Source organism: Notamacropus eugenii, chromosome 5, assembly GCF_028372415.1.
Source record: "Notamacropus eugenii isolate mMacEug1 chromosome 5, mMacEug1.pri_v2, whole genome shotgun sequence".
Lineage (NCBI taxonomy): Eukaryota > Metazoa > Chordata > Mammalia > Diprotodontia > Macropodidae > Notamacropus > Notamacropus eugenii.
In genome coordinates this window covers 6,624,033-6,647,214 of record NC_092876.1, presented here as the reverse complement: position 1 = coordinate 6,647,214, position 23,182 = coordinate 6,624,033, and the positions used below count along the sequence as shown (strand labels likewise).

Genomic DNA, 23,182 nt, shown 5'->3' with positions numbered 1-23,182 from the left:
ATGCACAGCAGCCACATGACCAGAGAAACCTTCTAGGGAAATGACATAAACCAGGGTCGGGGGAAATGACAGACCTCAGACCTATGAGTGAGTGAAGGAGATATCTACTCCAAGCATATGAAGACTTATCCTGGACGAATGGGTCAATGAGAAGAATTGTTAACAAAGGGCATGAAGGCAGCTGAAGCAGGCACTGTGAAGTGCTTAGAGTAAGGTGAGATATCAAAGATGCCAAGGTCACATCCTGTATCCTAGGCCATTGAAGTCATCCTGGTTTTTTTTCTTTTGTTTTGTTTTTTTTTTGCCTCTGGACTCCAGAAAAGAGAGTGAGGCTTATGATTTTGGGCAACGTTGCCTCATTTAAATCCAACTCCCGGGAAAGTGAAGACATCACCCCCATGGTGTCATTGGTCCTCTTTCAAAAAGAATAAAGCAAGGTGTGGGAGATGGGGAACTTCAGTTCCTCTATAACCCAATTTTCTAAATTGCCTAAAGATTCACAAAAGCTTTCCTCACATATGTTCCTGTAATTTTTTTCTTTCACAGCAATGAAAAGATTTTTACGACCTGTTCAACTCCAACTGGTGTCATGGAGAGTCTAAAACAACTTACTGACCAAAGACCAGGAAGTCAAGAATTAAGTGGTATATGTGGTTTCTGCCCTAGGTTACATAAGTGTATCGATGAACTTAGGACCATCACTATCGATGTAACAAAAAGAACAAAGAAGAGATAGTCTGAATCTCCCTTTCTACCCCAGCTGATGGGGGTTGGCATGGGGTCATGTTATACTGTAGAGAGTTACTCAAAATAATGTAACCTGACGTTAGAGAAGGGGTAGGGAATTTGGGCTAAATTTCAAAGAAGGTCATAATTTGAAACTTTAGACATTATCTTGCTTCTTATCCATGAAAAGAGAAGCTTACTTAAGGGAGCAACTTGAACATAAGTGAAATGTAATTAGAAAAAGTGTTTTGTGTTAATTTTGTGAATGAAATAAAAGAAGTTAATCATTTGGGTAAATTAGAAATGTCACCAACAGTTCTGTCCTTTAAGGGCAATTACAAGTGTATATTTTAGTTTTTATTTGAGGAATTTAAATCGTCAATAACCTTAAATAAGGGGATGTGAATAATTTACAACAGTGCCACTTTAAATATTTAATAGCAGATTTATTGAGTAGCAGGCAGTATAATGTGAAGTATTAGGAGCACATGACCCCTTGGAAATATGAGATACTATTTGTGTGATTGCAAATCCAGATTTGATGTGGTAAATGTTTTCCTTGAAACTAAATTATAGCGTGGTTTTACTGTAAGGCAAATGCTGGAAAAGCATCCATCAAGGAAAAGATAGGTCAAAAATCCAATCTCTGTTAATGTGTTGTTTCTGGGATTTTAGGCAAGTAACCTCACCTCTGTTTACCTCAGGTTACCAATCTGTGGAGATAAAATTGGCATCTACCTCCTAAGGTGGTGAAGTGCTTAATACAAGACCTGACATGTGGGAAGCACTATATAAATATTGTTTTTCTTTAGTTGAATGCTAAATTGGGTTTTAGATGTGTTTGGTACAAAATGCCAAAAGTGATAAAAAAGAATGGTTTTGTGTATAAGATAATTTGGAAATCCATTAGACTGATTTGATGTCATCTGACTAGAAATAAGTTTTGTTCCATATTTTAAATTCATGGTATTGTTAATCTTACTATGTTTCTAAATTTCTTGTATTATAAATACTGGGAAACCGTTACATAAGTAATGTTGTTAGAAAGATGATGTAATTGTATCATGTTTGTAGTTATATTTGACTCTTTAAATCTGGTTTCTGTGAAATTATTAAACTACTAGAGGTTATTCTCATTATGTTATAACCTATCAAGCATTTAATTGGGTACATGTTAAAAGGGAACAGTGATAATTCCTTAGTGTATGGAAAAAGGTAGAAGGAAAAGAACCTGTAAAATCTCCTTATTGATACACCTGCCAGATTTCTTGGGCCCATCTGCTTTGGCAAGGTCATAAAATCTTATCAACCATGTGAAAGAACTTGTGAATTGGTTTATGGAGAAAAAATAGGATCCTCTTTTCAAATTCAAGCATGCTTTGACAAAGGGGGAGAGGATTTAGATGGTAGTTTATAATAGAGCAACAATTTATGCATTGATTTCAGATTATGATAGCTATGAAATTATACCTGGATTATCGAATATTGAAATTTCATCTGGAACCAACTGAGTATTTTTATCAAAGAAATTTGCTTTATTAATTAAAGAAATTTATTACATAAAATATTTTCTGTATTTCCAGTTACTTTTTGAAAAAAATATATTTATTTATTTTTAGTTTTCCACATTCCCTTTTTTTAAATAAAATTTTGAGTTCTAAATTTTCCCCCTTCCTCCTCTCCAAGAGAATATGCAGTCTAATAGAGGGTACAATGTACAACCATATTAAATATATTTCCACATTAGTCATGTTGTAAAGAAGAATCAGAACCAAAGGGAAAAATCAAGAAAAAAGAAAAAACAATATGCTTCAATTTGCATTCAGACCCCATAGTTCTGTCTCTGGATTTGGCTAGCATTTTCTTTTATAAGTCTTTTGAAACTGTTGTGGATCAGTGTATTGCTGAGAAGAGCTAAGTTTATCAACGTTGGTCATTACACAATGATGCTGTTACCATATACAATGTTCTCTTGGTTCAGCTCACTTCACTGAGCATCAGTTCATGTAAGTCCTTCTGTGTTTTTCCTAAATCTGCCGGCTTATTTTTTCTTATGGAACAACTGCTCTCTGTTACATTCATATACCACAAGTTGTTTAGCCATTCCACAATTGTCGGGCATCCCTTCAATTTCCAGTTCTTTGCTATCACAAAAAGAGCTGCTTTTGCCAGTAACTGGAGGATCAGAGGCACAGCGGTGAGAGAAAAGAAAGAGATAACAGCAGCTGGGGGTTAGGTGAACCTGTACCATCTGTACATGACTGGTACACGACTAGTTTATTGAGCTGAGGGTCAAGATTTATATACGCTTTTAAGCAAGTAAGCAAGCAAGGTTATTCCCACGAGAACATTTTTACTTTACATCTTTTACATCCATATCTTAGTTCCTTCTACGTAATAACCTCAGGGTACACAATCAGGGTCAGGATGATCTCTTCTTTGCTTATCAAGCTGTGGGATGGTCCTGAGAACCTCAACCTTTGGACAGTAGTACAAGTCCCAAGTACCTCAAATTCTGGACTCCTTCAGTACTGGCTCTCTACATGCTATAAATATTTTGTATATGTGAGTCCATTTCCCATTTTTATGATCTCTTTGAGATACAGATCTAGCAGTGGTATTGTTGGATCAAAGTAAATACAGTTCTATAGCCCTTTGGGCATGAACTAATTTCGTCTTTCTTTTTTTAATCAAATGTGATAGAAAATGGACCTTAAAAAGTTATTCCTCATTGGCTAAACTGACAGACCCTAACAGGCTCCTACTGTGATCACACAGCTTTATTTTCCTTGTTTTATAAGTGATGCTTCATATCTCCTGCAGTTAATATTTGGTCCCGATTTTTCTCATAGAGTTCCAGCATTGTCCGTGTGTCCTGGTCTGCCTCAGTCACGAGAACAGGAGAGGGCACTTTGAAGAGAGTTTGCTGAATTAGCCACTCCTCATACAGCTGGTGGATGGCTTCCAAATATTCCAACGGAATGATTTTTTCTTCCTCTCTGCATCTCGTCTTCAATCTCTTAACAAGTCCCAGGAGAGGTCCGGAGATAAACTATGAGCTCAGCTGAAACATTGATGTTCTTCACAATCCAGTCAAACCATTCAGTTAAGATCACATAATCCACCTCAGGCATCTTGCCACTTTTATACAAGTTTTCTACAAAAATACATTTAGCACTGTGAATTGACTTCTCCATCATTCGCACTGGTAAAATCGGAGGCTTGGTATGCTGGTCCAGCATGGCAAGCTGCACGTAAGTCTGAAAGGTCATTCCCCATCTTGAGGGATCTTGATACATCAAGCCCAGAGGGTTGTGGCCATGGACATTTCTCCATTTAGATACGGGCTCTGGCAAAACCTCAGTGTCAGTCATTTTAGAAAAGTACTCCAGGCAAGTCGTTTTCCCACTGGCGATATTACCTTCTATACAGATATACAGATCACTAACTCGGTCCCTTTCATTTTTCTCATGTTTATCCATGAGCCAAGCACTGGGCGGAGCGGGCTGCTGCTGCCCCTTAGAGCCCGATGCCATGGTCAGTCCCAGGGGCTGGAGGTGCTGCTGCCGGCCTGGCGGGGCCAGTTGGTGGAGCCTCCGGCGGCCCAGAGCAGGTGCTAAGCCGGGCCCAGGGGTCTTCAGCGGCAGCCGGCCCAAGGAGCGCACCCGCACCATGAAGCCCCGGCTGTGCGGGGCAGACCGGGATGTGCTGGCCAGTCCGCTGTGCACCGGCCGCCCAGCTCCGCGGCTTCCGCAAGAACGAACTAATTTAATCTGAAGAGACTCCAGTCTTTGATATTTAATTTTGCCTAAGGGATTGACATGCAATATCTTAAGAGATAGATATCTATTAATCTGGAGATGTGCAGTAATTAACCAGTTGTTTAGTGTTGAAATTACTTTTTTTGAGTGAATGATCACTCTCTCTGTGGGGAATTCCAAAATGTTATTTTTTTCTTGATGTCTGATGCTTGATTTTTACACCAGCATAAGGATAAACTCGGTGAAAAGAAGAGAAAAGAAGAAAAGGGTGTTGAGGACAACTTTTTTTCTGCATAGGCGAGGCCTGCTAAATACTTATTGCTAACTAACTTATTCCAATAACATGAGAGTAATGATAACTGTATCTGGTTCTAAGGCATGATTAGCAAAACTCTGCTGCATGAAATCTCATGGGACTGTAATCTCATTTGTTCTGATTTTTGAATTCAGGTAAATTTATCTGAATGATCATTAAGTCAGTAATCCACCATTTGAGGGAAATGACATTAGTTGCTCAAATGGAATGTGGTCTGAGAATTGCTTTAGGTAGATGTATGTGCCTGGGAAAGCAAGGTTCGGAGAATAATCTTGGAGTGGCCTAAGATAGGGTCCTCTTGACTTGATTTCGCTATTGGATTGTTTCTTTTTGAACTGGAATGTGTCCCACTAGATCAATTCTGATATCTGGCTATCATATTCTATGAATGAAGTGGAAAGAAGTGACTGTTCAAAATAAAATACAACTCTTACTGAAATAGAACAGAATTAAAGCTAGTTTATCCTAATATAACTCTGCTGAATCATTATATTCTCCTAGGGTTAGGCACAGAGGAGAAGTTGTGATGCTCCTATAGTCATGTACCTGCTTATTCCTTTCAAAGCAAAGTTATTGAAACAGGGCAAGTGAAGCTGTATTATTATTTTTTTTTTTTACAAAATGAATCTTGTTGTTTCAATACCTTTGCGCTTCTGCACTTTTTAATAAGATGCAATTATGAAAGATTTTACTCTTTTCAATCTGATATTATAATCATTTTCATGTCCAGATCTTCTAGGAGAAACTGCTCTGAGTATGGTCAAATTCCAGAATGCCCAAGATGAGATTGTTTTTTCTCTAGAAATCTGACAATTACATGACACATCTGAATTTTGGCTGATGATGAAATGGACGTTAGGAATGGGTTACTAAGAAAAACTGAACTGAAATGAATGAACAAGAGAACTGAATATCCACCTTTCTGTCTCATTTCTTCCCCCTACACCTGACGTCTCTGTAAAGCTTACTTGACATAGGGGACATGAACCCTTTTAATGTGTTGGTCAAACTCCCCTCTCTCCCTCCATTCACACACTCTTCCCATCATGGTACAATATCTGGGCTTCATAGTTAATAATCATTGAAATGTTTTGGGCAGCTAGGTGTTGCAGTGGATAGAATGTCAGGAAAAATAATCTAAATGAGTTAAAATATGGCCCCATATCCTTCCTAGCTATGTGACCCTGGGCAAGTGACTTAACCCTGTTTTCCTCAGTAACTCATCTGTAAAATGAGCTGAAGAAGGCAATGACAAATCACTCAAGTGTGGGAGTATGACAAGTTGGACACAAGTGAAATGACTCAATAATGAAATGTTTAGCACCTTCAGGTCTTTTTGTGTCCTGATGAGTCAATCCTGAAAGGCAGATGGAGGTGATGTCATTTGATAATTGGCATATCATTGAAGAAACAGTGTTTCTCTTTGACTCAAAGGAGGAGAACTGAAGGAATTATATAGATTCTATAGCATCTTATAATTTATTCTATTCTGTAATTGATCTGTATTACCACCCCATTTTGCATAATTGATCAAGGCATATTTCTTTGACTAGGAACATTCAGTTCTGCTATCAGTGTTTAATCTTGGCTCAATAAATTCTATAATCCTTCAGGGATGCAGGTGGACATCAGAGAGTCTGGTGTAGTATTTTTCCAGTACCAAGGATGGATGTCTGGTTTTTTTATGTAAAGAAATCTGGTCCATCCTCTCTAAACTTGCAGCTGAACTCATCATTTCTTGCCCACAGGAAAGGAGGGGAATCTTGTATGTCTTGTATAATTTCCAAATAATCATGTCATCCTCAACCTCATGATGTTACCAGCCATTTAACTAATTCTATTATTTTTCCCACCCAGTTCAGTTCTTTGTTCTGTTGTCATAAAAAGCAGCTGGGCCTCCTCCTCTGGGTCAGTGACTTCTTTGAGGTAGCAATTTGACTCACTTTGTTAACAGGTTCACACTCTCATAATAAATTGATAAGACTTAGAATTTTGTGCTCTGTTTACCTTTATTAAATTCTATCAAGCTAATCTCCCCAATAATGCAGAAATGGATCTGAGGTGGAATTCAATTTTAGTTTAGGAGACAGCTTTGAACTCAGAAAGCAGCTTACAAATTTGGAATCACTACCCTCTTCTTCTCCTGACATAATAAATAAATACAAAATCTTCACTCTACTAGAAAAAGTGGGATAGGGAGATTTGAGTTCATTTCTATATATTCTGAAAACAATTTACCATTTAAGGCAATCTTAGGGAAGTAAATTACCACTATAAATGTTTACCGTCTTATGATAGATAAAGCTCTCTCCTCACAATTGGGAATTACATCTCAAAAGATTATTCACGAATCACAAATTTAGTTTCTCTTTAGTTTCCAATTTCATGTATTTCTGAAAATAGGGGAAGGGAAATTACCCCAAACTCCCTTCTTGTCTTATCTCTCTTTGAATTTCAACTTAGCCAGAGTGAGACTGCAAGGACGAATTTCTGTCTTTTGAAATCTTAATAACTTGTCATTCCTTCTCGTGCTCAACCTTTCTTCTTGTTCGTCATTAGACTACAGGGAAAAAAATAATTTTCTGCAGATAGCCATTTAAAGAATAAAAATACTGCTGGCAATATACATTCACTCTACATGACAAGAAATGCACAGAAGAAGAGCTGGTTTTCATTGCTTCTATGAAGATTAATACTGCTTGCATCTAATGAAGCATGTTCTGTCTATTTTGGGGGAGAAAGCACTTCCATTATAACCAATCCACTTGGCTAAAACTAAGGGAAATACAAAGAGTTTAGGGAGGGGAAACAGAGGCCATTAAGCACATATGGGAGACTAATTTAGATTGTTCCGATCTACCTCAACCACATCACTTAGACTGAGGATATAGTGTGTGTGTGTGTGTGTGTGTGTGTGTGTGTGTGTGTGGGTGGGTGGGTGGGTGGGTGTGGGTGTGTGTGGGTGTGGGTGTGGCTGTGGCTGTTGGTGTGGGTGGGTGTGGGTGTGTGTCCATGTATATGTGTGTGAGTGTCCCCACAGTGTCTGAAGCCAGATTTGAGCTTAGGAAAATGAGTTTTCCTGATGTCAGTCCCAGGGATCTCTGCATGGTAACACCTGACTATAGCCAATAATAATTTTGTTCTTTTTAAGTTATTTCACTGGTGTCCAACTCTTTGCCACCCCATTTGGGGTTTGCTTGGCAAAGATCCTAGAGTGGTTAACTATTTCCTTCTCCAACTAATTTTATATATAAGCAACTGAGGCCAACAAACTTAAGGGACTTACCCAGGATCCCAATATTAGTGTCCATGACAGGATTTGAACTCAGACTGACAAGTCTTCCTTACTTCAGGTCTGGCACTCTATCCACTGAAGGGTGACTTAGCTACTCAGTACATCTCTTATTGCACATTAAATTGATGCGTTCTATGAATGTCAATGTCATGCTTCATCTTTACCATTCGTAGCTTGGGGAATATAATTTTGGGATTAAAGTTTTAATCTTTCAACAAGATTTCCCTCTAATATTGTTATGGTTTCATCAATTCTACTTCCAATTTTGCATCAGTTCATAGAGGTCTTCTAAGTCACTTCTTAACATTTTGCTATCTCTTATGAGACAATAACACAATATTATCACAACATATTACAGATTCTTTAGCCCTTCCCAAACAAGATGACATCCGAGTAGTTTGCAATTTGGGCTACAATGAAAACAGTAGCTGTGAATATTGTTGTCCAGAGAGATCCTTTTCTATTTTTCTCTGATTTCTGTTTTTCTCTGATTTCTGTTAGGTTTCTCCAGTTGTAGGAGTCTCTAATATTGATATTCAATATGAGATGACACAAGTAATAAAAGCGCCAACAATCAGCAGCTTGAGATGACTCTCTGACCCTACTATCAATATTCCTAGGCCAACCTTTGCTTCTAAGAAATGGGAGATTAGCCCAATATTTAAGGTCTGATTCATGTCCATTTCATATGGTGATTGCTTTCCTCTAACTCGAGTTTTCAGAAAGTCATCCTGGACAGAGATATTAATCTTTTATCAGGGTCAGAATGTGAGGTTTTCCTCCCACAAAGAGCATAGAGATATTTGGGAACTTGTGAGTCACTGTTGATGAGCATATAAGGGCTAACAGCTGGGAAACATAAACCCAGATAAGCAGAAGTATGTGTCAACCAAAATGGGGCGTTTGCAACTGACATATATGTTACCAAGACGCAATTGAGTAAGTAAGAGAAAATAAAGGTGCTTACTAGGAATAGGATAGTTTTGGTGGCCCTGGTCTCAGGGGAGGATCTGGGTGACAGGCAGGTAATGTGACTTTCCTTGATTTGTTTGTGATGCCTATACAGAAGTATCACTAAGTAACCACTGGCAGAGACCATAAGTCCCAAATATATAGCATCAACAAAGGATAGAATGGTTGCAACTAATAAGGCACGAAATCTAGAAAGAATTTTATGAGAACAATATCCATGATGCTGTATCTCAGTGATGTTTCTATTTTGACTTGGTCTCTTAATTCCTAAAGGAATATAGCTGGACAAAACCAGGTGAAAAGTCCAACAGAGTAGACTAGAGGGGATGGGGTATTTTTTGGCTCTGACTTTAAGCTCTGCCCAATTGGAGTTGGCGGGGCTGATGGTGATGGCCTGAAAGACACTCAAGCTGCAGGTCATGCTGAGGGAAAGGTCACGAGCTACTTTGTGAAGGTAGAAAATAATTTTACAGCCAATGTCATCCAGAAAATTCATCATACCCAAAGCTGCCATTGTCTGAGGGATGCCCTTTAACAGAAGCACCAAGCAGTTGACCAAGGCTAACTGAGTAACAATAATGTCTATGGGTCTCATCCTATGTCCACTGAGAAACACAAAGGTGAAGAGACAAATAAGGAAGAAATTTCCGAGTACCCCAAATCCTGTCTGGGAGAAGTAGGCAATAGTCAGAATTATACCTTTAGTTTTCATGATAGTAGTTTCTTGGTGAGAAGAAATATCATCAAAGACAGAGGGGCCTAGAGAAAAGTGAAAATTGCTGTTACTTGTGAGCGTTGTCTCCTGAATCCCACCTAGCAGATCCTGTGGAAAGTGATTCCATCTTACCTTTACAGAAACATTCTCACACTTGGCTTTTGTCTATAGGGCAGGGAAGTCGTCATTAGTGGGGAGATGCTATTCTTTCGACCTCTTTTAATTTAAGTAACAGTTCATGAGATAGTCAAATACTTAGCCCAATAAATGTCCTGACACACAATGATCCTTCTAACAACTGATCAGAGGTACTAGATGAATGGAAAAATAAAACCCTGAGAGACAAGATTTCTTGGTAATTAATAATCAATTTGTTAGTTAGGCTACTTGGTAATCAATAAACTAATTGTCAGTGGAGAGACTGAAAATTTTAATAATGATAATATTTTAATAATAACCCTTCAAAGGGACTTCTTTTGACAACTGAATATCATCCCACATTGATCTATATTTATTGAGGTTGTGGAATAAACGTCTTCAGCACCTCCTGCTGCTTTATTATAATACTCGTTTGCCTCCAGCCATGTAGGGAGGGGAATGTAACTCCATTTAGACCACTCTGGTGGTTTTCTGTTTGATGAGCTGGGTCACTCTAAACTCTAACGAAGGGGTTTAATAACAGGGGCTCATTTCCCCAGGGTAAGAACTGTCCCTGACTGGGCTTTGTTTATGCTTTAAATAGAGGTTAGGTATCTTAATTTCGGGAGGCCCCATCTATTATTCAAGACCATATTGCTTGAGCACTCGTGGTATTGACCTCAATCAGTTATATCCTTCAGGCCCTGATTATTTTAACAAGAATAAGATTGTAAGAAAGAAAGACTAGATCACAATTTAATAATTAATTCTTAATATAATATTAAAATGATTTCTCTAAGACTGATGTGAGTCCTATGGTATTAGGATTGTCACAGTAACTCTCCGAAGGCAGTTTGAAGCCACTTTTCTAAATCTACATAAAATTAATATTAGTGAACTAAGAAAAAAATGTTAAGTCCTATTATATTCCTGGGACTGAACTCAGCATGGTGATTAAGAGATATAAGTGAAACTCTACTTGCCCTCAAGGATTCTAATAAACTAAGAAACAAGATCCTATATAAACATACATAGAGTAAACTATGTCCCTGTGCAGGCAGTTGGTTCAGGTCAAGGAGGTTCACTTCAGGCAATCTTACCTACAGAATCACAGTCCTTTGGGGTCCCAATTTTATCAGCTGCAGTGATTGCTTCACGTGGGTGTATTGGAGTGCATTTTCTTTTTTGAAGGAATAGAGACTTCTACATTCTAAGGACTGTTTCTATGTTACCAATGTTCCTCCTACAGTAGCTATTAGAAGACCTGACAAATAGTTGGCAGTCAATAGATGCTAAATACCTTAAGGATGGCTTGAGGGACTGATAAATATTTTTTGTGTTTATGAGTTTCTGTCTATAGGAAAGGGAAGAGTAGGGAGAAAGATATTTATAGCTTTCACATATGTTCCCTTCTTACTCACTCAACCATTATTCTAGTTCAATGTCTTAGGATCTTTCATACAAAATATTTGAATTATTTTTTCTTCCAAAATTTCATGGAAATTTCCTTCTCTCCCTCTCACTTGCATTAAAAAAGAAAAGAAAGTCTTGTTTAAAATATGTATGGTCAAGGAATACAAATCTTGATATCAACCACATCTAAAAACGTATATTTCATTCTGCATCCTAAATTCATTACCCCTCTAAGAGTATGGGCTAGTTTTGCAATAACTTTCTAGTAGAACTTCAGTCCTCAAGGCTTTTCCATCTCCTATATCCTATATATCCTATATCCTATATCCTATATATCCTCCATACAACCTGGTTAGTTTACATCTTTAACGAACTGACCTACCTATGTCATTTTCTTTCTAAGAGATCTTCAGTATCTTCTGTTGGAGTGTAAGCTCGGTTCTCACGTGAACAGTCTCGGGTCAGGTAAAGGTGAGGGCTCTTGAAACTGCCGAGCTCTCACGAGGCCCCCCAGGGAATAGCTGGGAATTGAGGAGTGAGACACGAGCTATCTTGTTTTTCCACCTCTTCTTAGTGGAAACTTGCTGGGAACAGCACCCCACCCTAGAGATTGGTCCATGGTCTGAGCACACCTGTTGTTAATTGGCTAAGGGGCTGACAGCATTCCCAGTGTCCACCAGTGAACTATGTGTCTCAGAGAGCTTAAATGGGGACAGGAAAGCCTGAGGGTTCCTTTTTTTCTTGTTCCTCCAGAAGGAGAAGCGGGGTTCCCGCGGGGAGCACTAGCCCTGCACGCTGACATGTAGCTAAGATCGGGGAATAAAGCCTACAACTTCTGTTTGACTCTGGAGGTCTTTTCTCTCATACGTTTATCTGGCTGGCTACCAAAGACCTGGAGATAGGTAAGATGACCCGGGCAGCCCACAGCAGTTAGGCCAGGACAATCTTCTTTTTGCCTTTAGAATAAAATTCAGTCAGCTGTTTCTTAGCTTTGCCTATGTCTACACTCAGTCTCTGCCAACTTCCTTTTCCATTTTATTTCCACATTCCCTTTCACATACCTCTCTGTTTATATTAAACTGGACTGATAGATTTTCTTTGATGTCTTTCTTTCTTTTCCAACTCTAGGGTAGCTTTTCCTGTTGGTCAATTATTCTGGAAAATCCCATGTGGAGGCAGGTGCAGGCTAGCTACCCTTCATTATTTTCCTGGTTCTGATCCCCATCTCTGCACTTCATCATTCCCAATCTGCCTTCTTCTTCTGGAAGTTCCCTTAGCTCCTTTATCCTCCTCCCTCTGGCCCTGAAAGTTCCTTCTCTGGTTGGTGAATTACTCTACAGCCTCCATTTTCATCAAATGATCTGTCCAGCCACTCTTAATTTCTATTCCAGTTCTGATTTTGGCTTTCTGAATCTTTTCACCATGCCCCTGTGAGAGCCCTCCCTCCTCCCTCATATTAGTGAAGAAAGTATTTCGAGACATGAATTTTCTCAAAAGGATTTCACTGGCCCCTCCCCCAAATTGTACTATGCTGTCTCATTGTTTTTCTTAATGCTAATGAAATTGTCTAAAATTTTTATAATATTGTTTTTGACCCATCACTTCTTTGGGATTAAATTATTTACCCACCAATTAATTTTTATTCCTTTTTAAATGTCTCTTTATTGAATATATTTTTATTGATGCTATCAACTAAAGATATCCTTATATTTCTGCTCTTCTGCATTTTTATGACTATTTAAGGTTCTAATATATGAAACATTTTGAAAAAAGTGTTATGAGTAACATAAAAGTGTGAGTATTCATTTTTAATTCCCATATGAAGTGAGGGTACTTATTTTCCATTTCCATTCAACAATCATAAGAGGCCAGTAATATCTGCCTCTCAAATTTCCACTCAGGCTTTTAAAATCTTAGTTTTGAATCCCTTTTCTTTAAAAAAGAGAAAGAAGCATTGAGAACTGATATATTATAGTTTTCTTATTTACTTCTCTCTATAACTGTTTTAAGATCTCCTTCTAGTATATGGATGCTCTGAAATTTTGTGCTAGTAAATTAAACAATTACTATTCATTGTCTGTGGAACCTTTCAGGATTATTTAATATATTTTGGTTTTAATCCATTCCTTGTATAGCTGTTGCTATTTTTAGTCTAGGTCCACCATTATAGTTTTTGTCCCGTTCACTAACTACAGCTTTACCAGATTTTTAATGTTTCAAAATAACATATTGATAACACAATATTGCAAAGGGACAAATATAGTATATAAGCACCAATTATAAGTACCAATATATATACCAATATGTAAGTACCAATTATAAGTACCAATAACTCACCCACAAAAGCTGGGCACAAGGTAACAAAGGAAAATATGAATTTTAATAAAGTAAAGGGCTTCCATACATCCCTTATTTAAATACGAAAATGAATGAGCAGCCCTATTAAAAGGTAAATTTGTAGATATGAAACATGAGGACTACATAAGAAAAGTACATTGTTGGCTTATGCTTTCTGACCCCTCCTTTCTTCTTCTTCCAGGTTTATGTGTGAATTAGTCCTATTCACTTTCATGATGATGGTCTTAAATTGTGTACTTCCACCATATGATTATGTAATGTTTTCCTCCTTGCCCCCATTCTCTTTACAATGAAGATGATGGTGAGATAGGAGCACTCTCAGGACTAGTGCTATTTGATTCAGCCAATGCCTCTGCACTCCTATCCCAGAGGCAACAGTCACAGACTCCTGTGCTTTATTTCTCCCCTTTAAAACTCTTCCTCATAATTCATCCTCTGAGCTTAGAGTTTGCTTATGATTAGTCCTTCTCTGAATCTACCTTTTCTTTAGTCTCTCCCTCACCTTTCCCAGTTTTCTCTTTTAGTTGGCAGATGCCAACCCCATCCACTGTTAGGCAATTCAAGGCTCTGTGAATTCAGAGTGACAGAGCTGTAGGCTGACCACTGCTTACACAGCCTTTCCCCATATCATTTACCTATAGAGTTCTAGTAGAACTGCAATCAGAGTGAGAGACATTCCAGTTCTCACCTAGCATGCATCTGAGGATTGGATTTAGGACTGCATGCTAGAGACAGAATGAAAGAGGTTCTGGTCTATCTACATGATGCATCCCAGCTCTTACGTCAGAGTTAGAGTGACAGAACGGTTAGCCCACGCTTTATTAACAGTCTCTGCCATACTCATTGCCAGTGGACAGAATTCATCATCTTGGAATGGATGAATGAATTACTGTGCTTTCTTTTTATATTTCCTAATCTTTAATCTGTCTGGACAATTGAGGTAATTTTCATAAAGGTTAAGAGGAGAAGTCTACTGTACTGCTTTTTTCCACTCCTCCATATTTGTTAGTTTTCTACTGAAGAAAGTTCATTGAAAGTTAAGCTCAGGGGCCATCTTGTACAAAAGTCTCTTCCTTACCCTGCTCCCCCACCCCATTGTTCTCATCAGACTGGCATACTTTGTTTATTCATTCAACAAGCATTGGTTCTCTAATCATTGTTGGCAAAGAATGGAGATGATAAATTAAGAGCAAAAGAATAAAACTTTTGAAAAGCAAGGGCACGGTACATCAAGCATCAACTGCTGAAGACCACTATTGTATTATGTCTGTGTCTTGTGCTGCACTGACTCAATTTCTCTGTTTATACAGATTAGATTCAATTTTTGAGATATCGACAGATATGTGAAAATGAGGTAGATAGGAGTTACTGAAACTGGAGTCAGATGAGTTCAAATCTAGCTTCAGGCAGTTCCTAACTGTCAACCTGGACAAGTCATTTATACTTTGCCTCAGTTTCTTCAGCTGAGCAGTGAGGAAAGGAGGAGGCTCTGAGTTGGACTCTGAAAAGGGAAAGGAAATTCACTTTCTTGGATTTTCAACACAATCAGATCCTTCCTTTAGGTTTACTTCCTTACTCCCATACTGTAGAAAATTTATAGCATGTTCTGTCTCCCTTTCCTGTCTTAAGGAATACTTTCTCCCTTTGAATAGATACTCCACATGTCTGAGACTGAGATATAGAAAGATACTCACGAGGCTGTTCTCAGCTTCTGGTCTGTCAGGTATGGCAGCAACAATCAATGGGTGAGTGGGTGGGATGTGTAAAGCCAGGGCCCTATTTAAAGGGTCTTGATTCCTGGGGAGGATCTGCCCTCTCCCATTCTCTTCCTATCAGGGAACTGTGTGTATCATGTCAATAGATTGTGGGCAGAGGGAGCCAGGGGATGGTCCAGGAAATTTTAGCCCCCATGCAAATTACCATCAGTAATTACTTTAATTACTAAAAACTCCCCAATGTAAATTAATTATGGATAAAGAGAAATGACAAATGAACAACCAGGAATAAGTGGGCAGGAAACTTTTCTGAACCCCATGGAAAGAGTACGAGAATCTCAGACCTGGTCACACAAAGAAGGGGAAGATAGTAGTGAATATGCCTGAGAAATGAAGGCCTCTATGCCTCTTTCATGAACCATACTTCAGTCAGTTAGTTCCATAATGCCTTGAGCATTGGACTTGGAGTTAGAAAGACCTCAGTTCAGATCTTGTCTCAGACAGTTATTAGTCATGTGACCCTGGGGCAAGTTGCTTAAACTTTCCCAACCTCAGTTTTCTCATTTTACTGGGTTGTTCTGAAAACTAAAAGATATAACAAGTGTGGAATACTTTTAAAATACTCAAGCTATGTAAAAAACAATAGTTACTAAGGGCTTGAGTTTATGAGAGAAAGCTACTGACCTCAATGATTATTTGCTAGCCATAATTAATACATTGGTTATTAATTACCCAGAAATTCGTTTCATTTTCTGAATGAGTGTTGTCCCAGACAAACTAAGATTTAGGAAAGACCTTAGCTTAAAATAACCAATATATTCCATTGAATCCAGGGCCATTTCTAGTTTCCTTGATCTATACCTTGATGCTAGACTGAAATGATTCTAGAGGAGAGAATGAGGCTGATGACTTTGTACAGCCCTGCCTCACTGAAGTCCAGTTCACTTGCAAGTCAAGACATTGCCCTGCTGATGTCATTGGTCCTTTTAAAAATGGAAGCTAAACAACAACTAGCTATTAAGCCTTTGAGATCCCACTTCTTGCTCTTAGGTCCCAATACCTCTCTCAGAGTTCATTTTAAATTCTATTCCAACAGGTCAGGAGAAAGCTTCAGATCTTGGCAACTAGTCCCATTACTTCCTGTCAAGTAGAGGGAGAAGAAATGGAAGTAGTGCCACATTTTAAATTCTTGAGATGGAAGATCATTGTAGATTGTGACTAAAGCCACGAAATTGAAAGATATAGCTTGGAGATAAATCAATGGCAAATCTGGACAGCATATTAAAAAGTGGAAATATCACCTAGCCAACAAAGATTCATATAATCAAAGTAATGGTTTTGTAGTAGCAAAATGTGACTGTGAGAGTTGAACTATTAGGGAAACTGAGCACTGCAAAATCAATGCTTTTGAATTTTAGTGCTAGAGAAGATGTCTGAGAGTGACCTGAACAGCTAGGAAATCACATCAGTTAATAGTAAAAGAAATTAATTCAAGCTATTCACCTGAAGGTCAAATACTCAGTACTTTGGCCACATGGATAAAGATGTTCGTGTTGGAAAAGATTGTAGGATAAAGGAGAAGGGGAGTGCAGAGGATAAGAGTTATACATTGCGTCATAGAAATTATAAGGATGAACTTGGAAAGACTTCAAAAAATAGTGGAGGAGAAGAAGAACGAATACATAGAAGTACGTATAGAGTAATTTTCATATGAATACTTGTTTGTGTCTAGTGGTAGCCATCTCTAGGCAAGAGGAGGGAGGGAGAAAATAAAAGAATTTACATGATAACTTTATTATATATTTAAAAGACATAGCAAGTTGTACCTAATGGATTTACAGTTACCTGTTCAATCATCTTTTTTATTTTGTTATGGAAATGTTTGTTTTATTTCACAAATTAAAAAAAATTTCAAATATTTTATTAACATTAAAATTATCAATAACTGTTATAAATAAATACTTACATATTTGTTCACATAAATGTAAACATATAAATATAACAATATGATAAATCAGAAGTATTATTATGAGTAATTATTAGTATTCATAATATTCATATTTTAGTAGCTAAAATTAAAATTTCTTTAAAAGAAATAATAGCTACATAATAATATATTATGCCACAATAATAAGTGAAAATAAATAAGACAAAATAAAAAATCTTTTCTACTTCAAAAAAAAAAAGCTCAGTGCACAAAGACTTGCATTTTTTTCCAGTTTCTCCTGATTTGAACATCCTAGTTTAGTTGAATACCAGAATGTGGGTACAGTTATCCTCCTGTAGGTAACAATATACCTGTTTGTTAAAAAAAAATTCAATCATCCAAAAATGTCCTAACTTTCCATCACCCTTTATTTCCACCTTTTCTCTCAGACTCAAGGAGACTGTTTCCCAATAAATAGTTTCTTGCCTGGTCGGAGGGCTTCAGTGTATCAGGTGATGACAGAAGAGAGGACAGTGTGTCTGTCAGTATAAGTGGAGTCTGATGGCTGTGTGTTCCTCATCCTCATCCTCAAGGGGAGGGCAGTTAAAAATGAAGAGAAACTCTACAAAAGGGGCTCCTGTGGTGTGGCAGATTGGTTCAGGCCAGACTAGTATCTCAGGTTCAAAAGTAGAATGAAACAGGACACTTCTAATCCACAGAAGAGCCACCAACAGGCTTATTTAGCCAAACGAGGGGAAGGACAGTCAGAGCAGGGAAAGACTATTCATCAAGAACTCAATGTGGATTCAGCTGAGCCCAGTTCTCCTGGGCTGGTGCTGGTTATGTTGTTGGTCTATACTCTATACTCCATACTCAAAAGCTTGAGGAAAGAGCTTCAGTACTTTATGTCCTATTTCGTTTTGTTCTGAGGTGACCAGAAAGCACCTTCATCTTCTGGACCATTTAAATGTTGGGACAAAGGCAAAACTGACCCATTATAAATAGGGTGGACTCATTGGATATTCCTTCAACCACAGGTAGTATGAGAATGGCACCCTTCTCAGAAGACGTGAGGGTTGAGGGTTGGTTGTACCATGGAGCAGTACCAGGCAGTAGGTGTTTAAGGTATTCAGGGAGGACTAGCACCTCTGTTGTGAAAACTTGCTGAGCCCCTTACAGGGCTGCTCATCCTCCTTTGGAATCCACCTTCATGCAATTTTCACCTGTTACTCCAAGAAGCTCTCTCTCCTTTCTTCTCTGATTTGCTCTGCTCTCCTCTTCCCCTACCTGAGGGTGTTCTGCCCAAAGGAAGGGCAATTTTGATGGCTGAAAGCTACCTACTCAACTTGGGGTTTACTGGCTAGATTTCTTTCTCTAAGACAAAGCCTTAAAACCAATTTTCTCTGGAGTTCATAGATTGAACAAAAATAGGTCCCTGCCCAAGCACCACATCATTTTTATTTTTTGGACCCTCCTGAATCAGAGTGAATGTAAATAGTAACTGTATTTTTTGGCCAGAAACCCTGAAGATCTTTCTGTCCCAGATTGATTTTATTTCTTTTTTTTTCTTTACTGATTAAAGGGGCCATCCCTTCACTCACTTCTTAAAGAGGTCTATTCACTGAACGGGTGTTACCTCACTCTTAGTGAGGACCTGACAAGACCTTAGCCTAAAAGGGTCTCCATTGCAATCTGGGTCATCTCCAGCCATCCTGAACGATATTTGGCCACTGGACCCAGATGACTGGAGGAGAAAGTGAGGTTAGTGACTTTGCACAGCCCTCTGTCACTCAAATCTAAGTCAACTGCAAGTCATGTCATCATCTCCCTGATGTCATCAGGTGCTCTTCAAGAATGAGAGGCACTCTACACACACAGCACATGCTGAACCCATGCTTCAGTAAAACAGTTTTGGTTAAGGGAATTTGGCAAGCCTCAGTTGTATCAGTGAGTTAGGGGCATATCTACCTCAAACATGTGAAGACTTCCCCTGGAGAAATGAGCAGATGAGAATCATGTTTTCCAATGTCCACAAACAGACTTGGTGCATGCTTTGAACTTGGTCAGATGTTACAGATGCCAAAGTCATCCTGTGCCATCACCAGTCTTCCTGATTTTTCTCGTGCCACTTGACTTTGATGAGCAGAAGAGAGAGTGAGGCTGGTGTGAGGCTTTATGCAACTCTTGTCTCATTTAAATTCACTTCATGCAAAGCTCAAGAGATCAACTTCTAATGTCACTGGTCATCCTTGAAACAGGACAAGACAACTACTGAGCATGAGAAGAACATGTAGCAAAGTTTGTAGATGGAAGTCACCACACAGAAGCAACTTTCTGGGAAACAAATCTCCTTCTCTCTGCTTCCACATCTCACAACTTTCAGATGTTTTCCATTGCTACTCTTCTGTGCATGAACAAAAGGGGTATAGGGTATGTTCAGGGAAGATTAATACTCTGGTGTGAGGGCTGCATTCCACCTTTGGTGTCTACCTGATCCACCTAATGCTCACCTGTGTCTTCAAGAAGCTATAGTGTGCACAGTGGCTACAACACAATAAACCATTTTGTCAGATGACTAAACTAGGCTGAGGATAACCAAAGAGTCTCAAACCTGTCAGTGAGTTAGGGGGTGCCTACTCCTAACATGTGAAGACTTCCCCTGGTACAATTGATAAATGAGAACAATTTGTTTCAATGAACATGAAGGCAGCTGAAGCAGGTGTTGTGGACTGTTTAGAGCTTGGTTTGATGTTGAAGATGCCAAGGTCATCTTGAATCATCTTGAGCCATCAGCAGTCATCATGATTCTGTTCTGCCACTAGGCTGTGATGACTCTGGAAGAGACAGTGTGGCCTATGACTTCTTGCAACTCTGCCTTACTTAAATCCAATTTACACATGAATCAAAAGACTTCACCCACACCATTTTACCATTTTACCTATCTCAAAGTCTTGTGGCAACAGGCAAGTGACAGGGCAGCTAGTGAGGCTACAATGGGAGTTGTAGTCACAACCCTGCAAAAAGGTGGCTCAGATCATGGGGTCATCTGATTTGGTTCCAGCTGAAATTTATGATGTGTGTGTGTGTGGGTGTCCATTGCTGGTACAAAAGCTCACTAGAATTTTCTGGGTTATATGGCAAGGGGAGGTTATCCACCAGGAGTTCAAGACACAGCCATCTTCCATCTCTATAAAGGTAAAGAAAACAGATTTTCCTGTGACAATTACTGGGGAGCCTCTCTCTTAGTCACTGCTGCCAAGATTCTTGTCAGATTCCTTCTTAATAGGCTGATACATCACCTGAAAGGTGGTCATCTACCTGAGAGCCAGTGTGACTTCAGAAAGGGCTGAGGAACAGTTCATATGGCGTTTGCTGCCCAACGATTCCAGGAGAAATGCCAGGAGCAGAACAGAGGTCTGTACACAACATTTGCAGATCTGACCTAGGCCTTTGAAACAGTCAATTATGAGGGCTTGTAGAAAATTATATCAAAATTTGGTTTCCCTGAGAATTTCATCAGCATTGTACCAGTATTGTAGCATGCTTGCCTGGCTTTTGGATAATGCTGTCATGCGTTCCCAGTCTCCAACAGAATGAAACCAAGCTGTATGCGTGCTCTCCTCCTTTTTAGCACGACGTTTTCAGTCACTTTGTCAAATGCCTTCAGTGAGGGCTACCACAACATCAAGGTCAGCCACTGCACCGATGGTAATTTCTTCAACTTGAAAAGACTCCAAGAGGGACGGAAGTAAAGCCGACTCAGCCGTGGGGGCGGCGGGGGACGCCCTTAAAGGCCGAAGGCGCCACCTCAGTCCCACAGCCACCGCCACCACCCGCTCGAGCCTCCGTTCTGCAATCTTCTCCCTCCCCGGGCTCGAGGGATGCCACGCGTCATGTCCAAGGCCTAGCACTGAGGAGAAACTGAGGCACGACAAGACGGTGAGGGGCCGGGTGCTTCCCTGTGAGTCCCCTGGGTGCTTGGAGTCTGTCAGGAGGTGGTGCCTGGAGCTCGGAGTCCAGGCCGCCCAGCCCGGGCCTGGGGCCCACAGGAGCTGAAGGATGACGTGCACTGGCGTGGGCCCCGACAAACTCGTGATGTCCGTGGCCTTCGGAGCCTTCCTGCTGCTGCTGCTGCCCCTACCCAGCCTCCAGACTCCCTTGGGGGTCTGGGCCCACCAGCCTCCCTGCCCCCCCCCCAACTTGCGAGCAGCCGCCCAGCGCCCCGCAGCCCCCAGAGCAAGACGTCGTCCAGTGGATCCTGCGGGCTCCCGCCGCGCACCCCCGGACCCCCGAGAGCCTGGAGCCCAGGGGCATCTTCATCGCTGTGAAGACCACCGAGAAGTAGGACAAATCTCAGCAGAGCTGCTCTTCCGCACCTGGATCTCCCGGGAATAGCAGCAGACCTTTATCTTCATGGATGGTGAAGACCCAGAGTTTCACCTTGGAGCAGGAGATTGACCAATTGTTCTGCCATGCACACACGCCAGGCACTCTGCTGCAAGATGTCTGTGGAGTACGACAAGTTCATCGCGTCAGAAAGGAAAAGGCTCTGCCATGTGGATGGTAATAATTATGTGAACTCAAAAGGGCTCTTGCAGTTACTCTCTGGTTTCTCCCCAAGTCAGGATGTCTACGTGGGGGAACCTAGTCTGGACCACTCTCTTGAGGCAGCTGACCGAGCCCAGGGACGTGGAACTGCATCTACAGTCAAATTCTGGTTTGCTACAGGAGGAGCTGGGTTCTGCATCAGCAGAGGTCTTGCCTTCAGAATGAGTCCTTGGGTCAGCCTGGGCAACTTCATCAGCACTGCTGAGAAAGCCACACTTCCTGATGACTGCACCATTGGTATATCACTGAAGCACTGCTGCAAGTGAAACTATTGCATAGTTTCCACTCTTCCACTCACACCTGGAGAACTTGCAGAGGCTGCCAACTGACACCCTGCTCAGACAGATCACCCTGAGCTACAGGGGCCCAGATAATTGGAGGAACATGGTGAGTGTGGGTGGTGCCTTCAGCCTGCAGCAGGACCCCACAAAGTTTAAATCCGTCCATTGCCTTCTCTACCCTGACACTACCTTGTGTCCCCTGAAGAAGCCACTGTGACACCTAACCCAGGAAGTGTCTGATTTTTGAAGCAAACCTGTCCTCAAGCATAACTGATTTCATCCAGTCCATCCAAAATGGACTTGATGGCTCCTGCCAAGGGGAAAGTCCTGTGCCCCCATCAGACACCAGAAGTCCTATGGAGCCTATTGAACTCTTTCCTGCTTCTCCCATGTTCACAGGCTTTCTCAGAGCCACTTATCTGCTCTGGAGAAGGCCTGGTCCTAAGCACGAGTTAGCTAGAGGTGCCTCTCCACATGGCCAAATCTTTGAGCATGCTCAGTGCTCACCCAGGGCTCTGTGGAGAAAGCTGGGGAAGGAAAACATGAGGTCCTTACCCTGGGAGAGACCACAGCACAGATTGTCACACAGAGAAGGAAATCCAGATGTGGTCTATCAGGACTGAGGGGCCCATGCACCAGGCAGCACTCCTCTTCAGCCTGGTAGAAAGACAGGGTGGAACCTCAATTTACTGAACCTCCAGATAGATCTCTGAGCTTCTCATCCTAGGGACTTTGTAGCATCCTTCACTGACTAGAGCCTTTGATTGGTCGCCCTGTGAGGTGGACCTTTGAGCCGCTGGCCCTTGAGAGGACCCTGAAGACTGGATGAGCTACAGGCAAGGTTTCCTTTTGTTTTTCAAGGGCAGCCTCAGTGTTGGGCTGTCCCTGAAGCAGGTACAGGTTTGGGGAGAGCCCGGTGATGATAAGGGAGCAGCAGTTCCCCTTCTCAATAGCTGC

The 23,182-nt window shown here is 40.4% G+C and overlaps 1 protein-coding gene and 2 pseudogenes across 1 annotated transcript; 1 reads left to right on the top strand and 2 right to left on the bottom strand.

Annotated features, from left to right (window-relative positions):
* Positions 1–3,403: 3,403 nt before the first annotated feature.
* LOC140508262 (thymidine kinase 2, mitochondrial pseudogene) lies at positions 3,404–4,400 on the bottom strand (annotated as a pseudogene).
* Positions 4,401–8,816: 4,416 nt separating this feature from the next.
* On the bottom strand, positions 8,817–9,782 carry LOC140507296 (vomeronasal type-1 receptor 1-like). The gene has a single exon (XM_072615416.1). It carries the CDS (start codon positions 9,780–9,782, stop codon positions 8,817–8,819), a length of 966 nt encoding a protein of 321 aa, XP_072471517.1.
* An 11,613-nt stretch (positions 9,783–21,395) lies between these two features.
* LOC140508251 (beta-1,3-N-acetylglucosaminyltransferase radical fringe pseudogene) lies at positions 21,396–22,442 on the top strand (annotated as a pseudogene).
* The last annotated feature ends 740 nt before the right edge of the window (positions 22,443–23,182 follow it).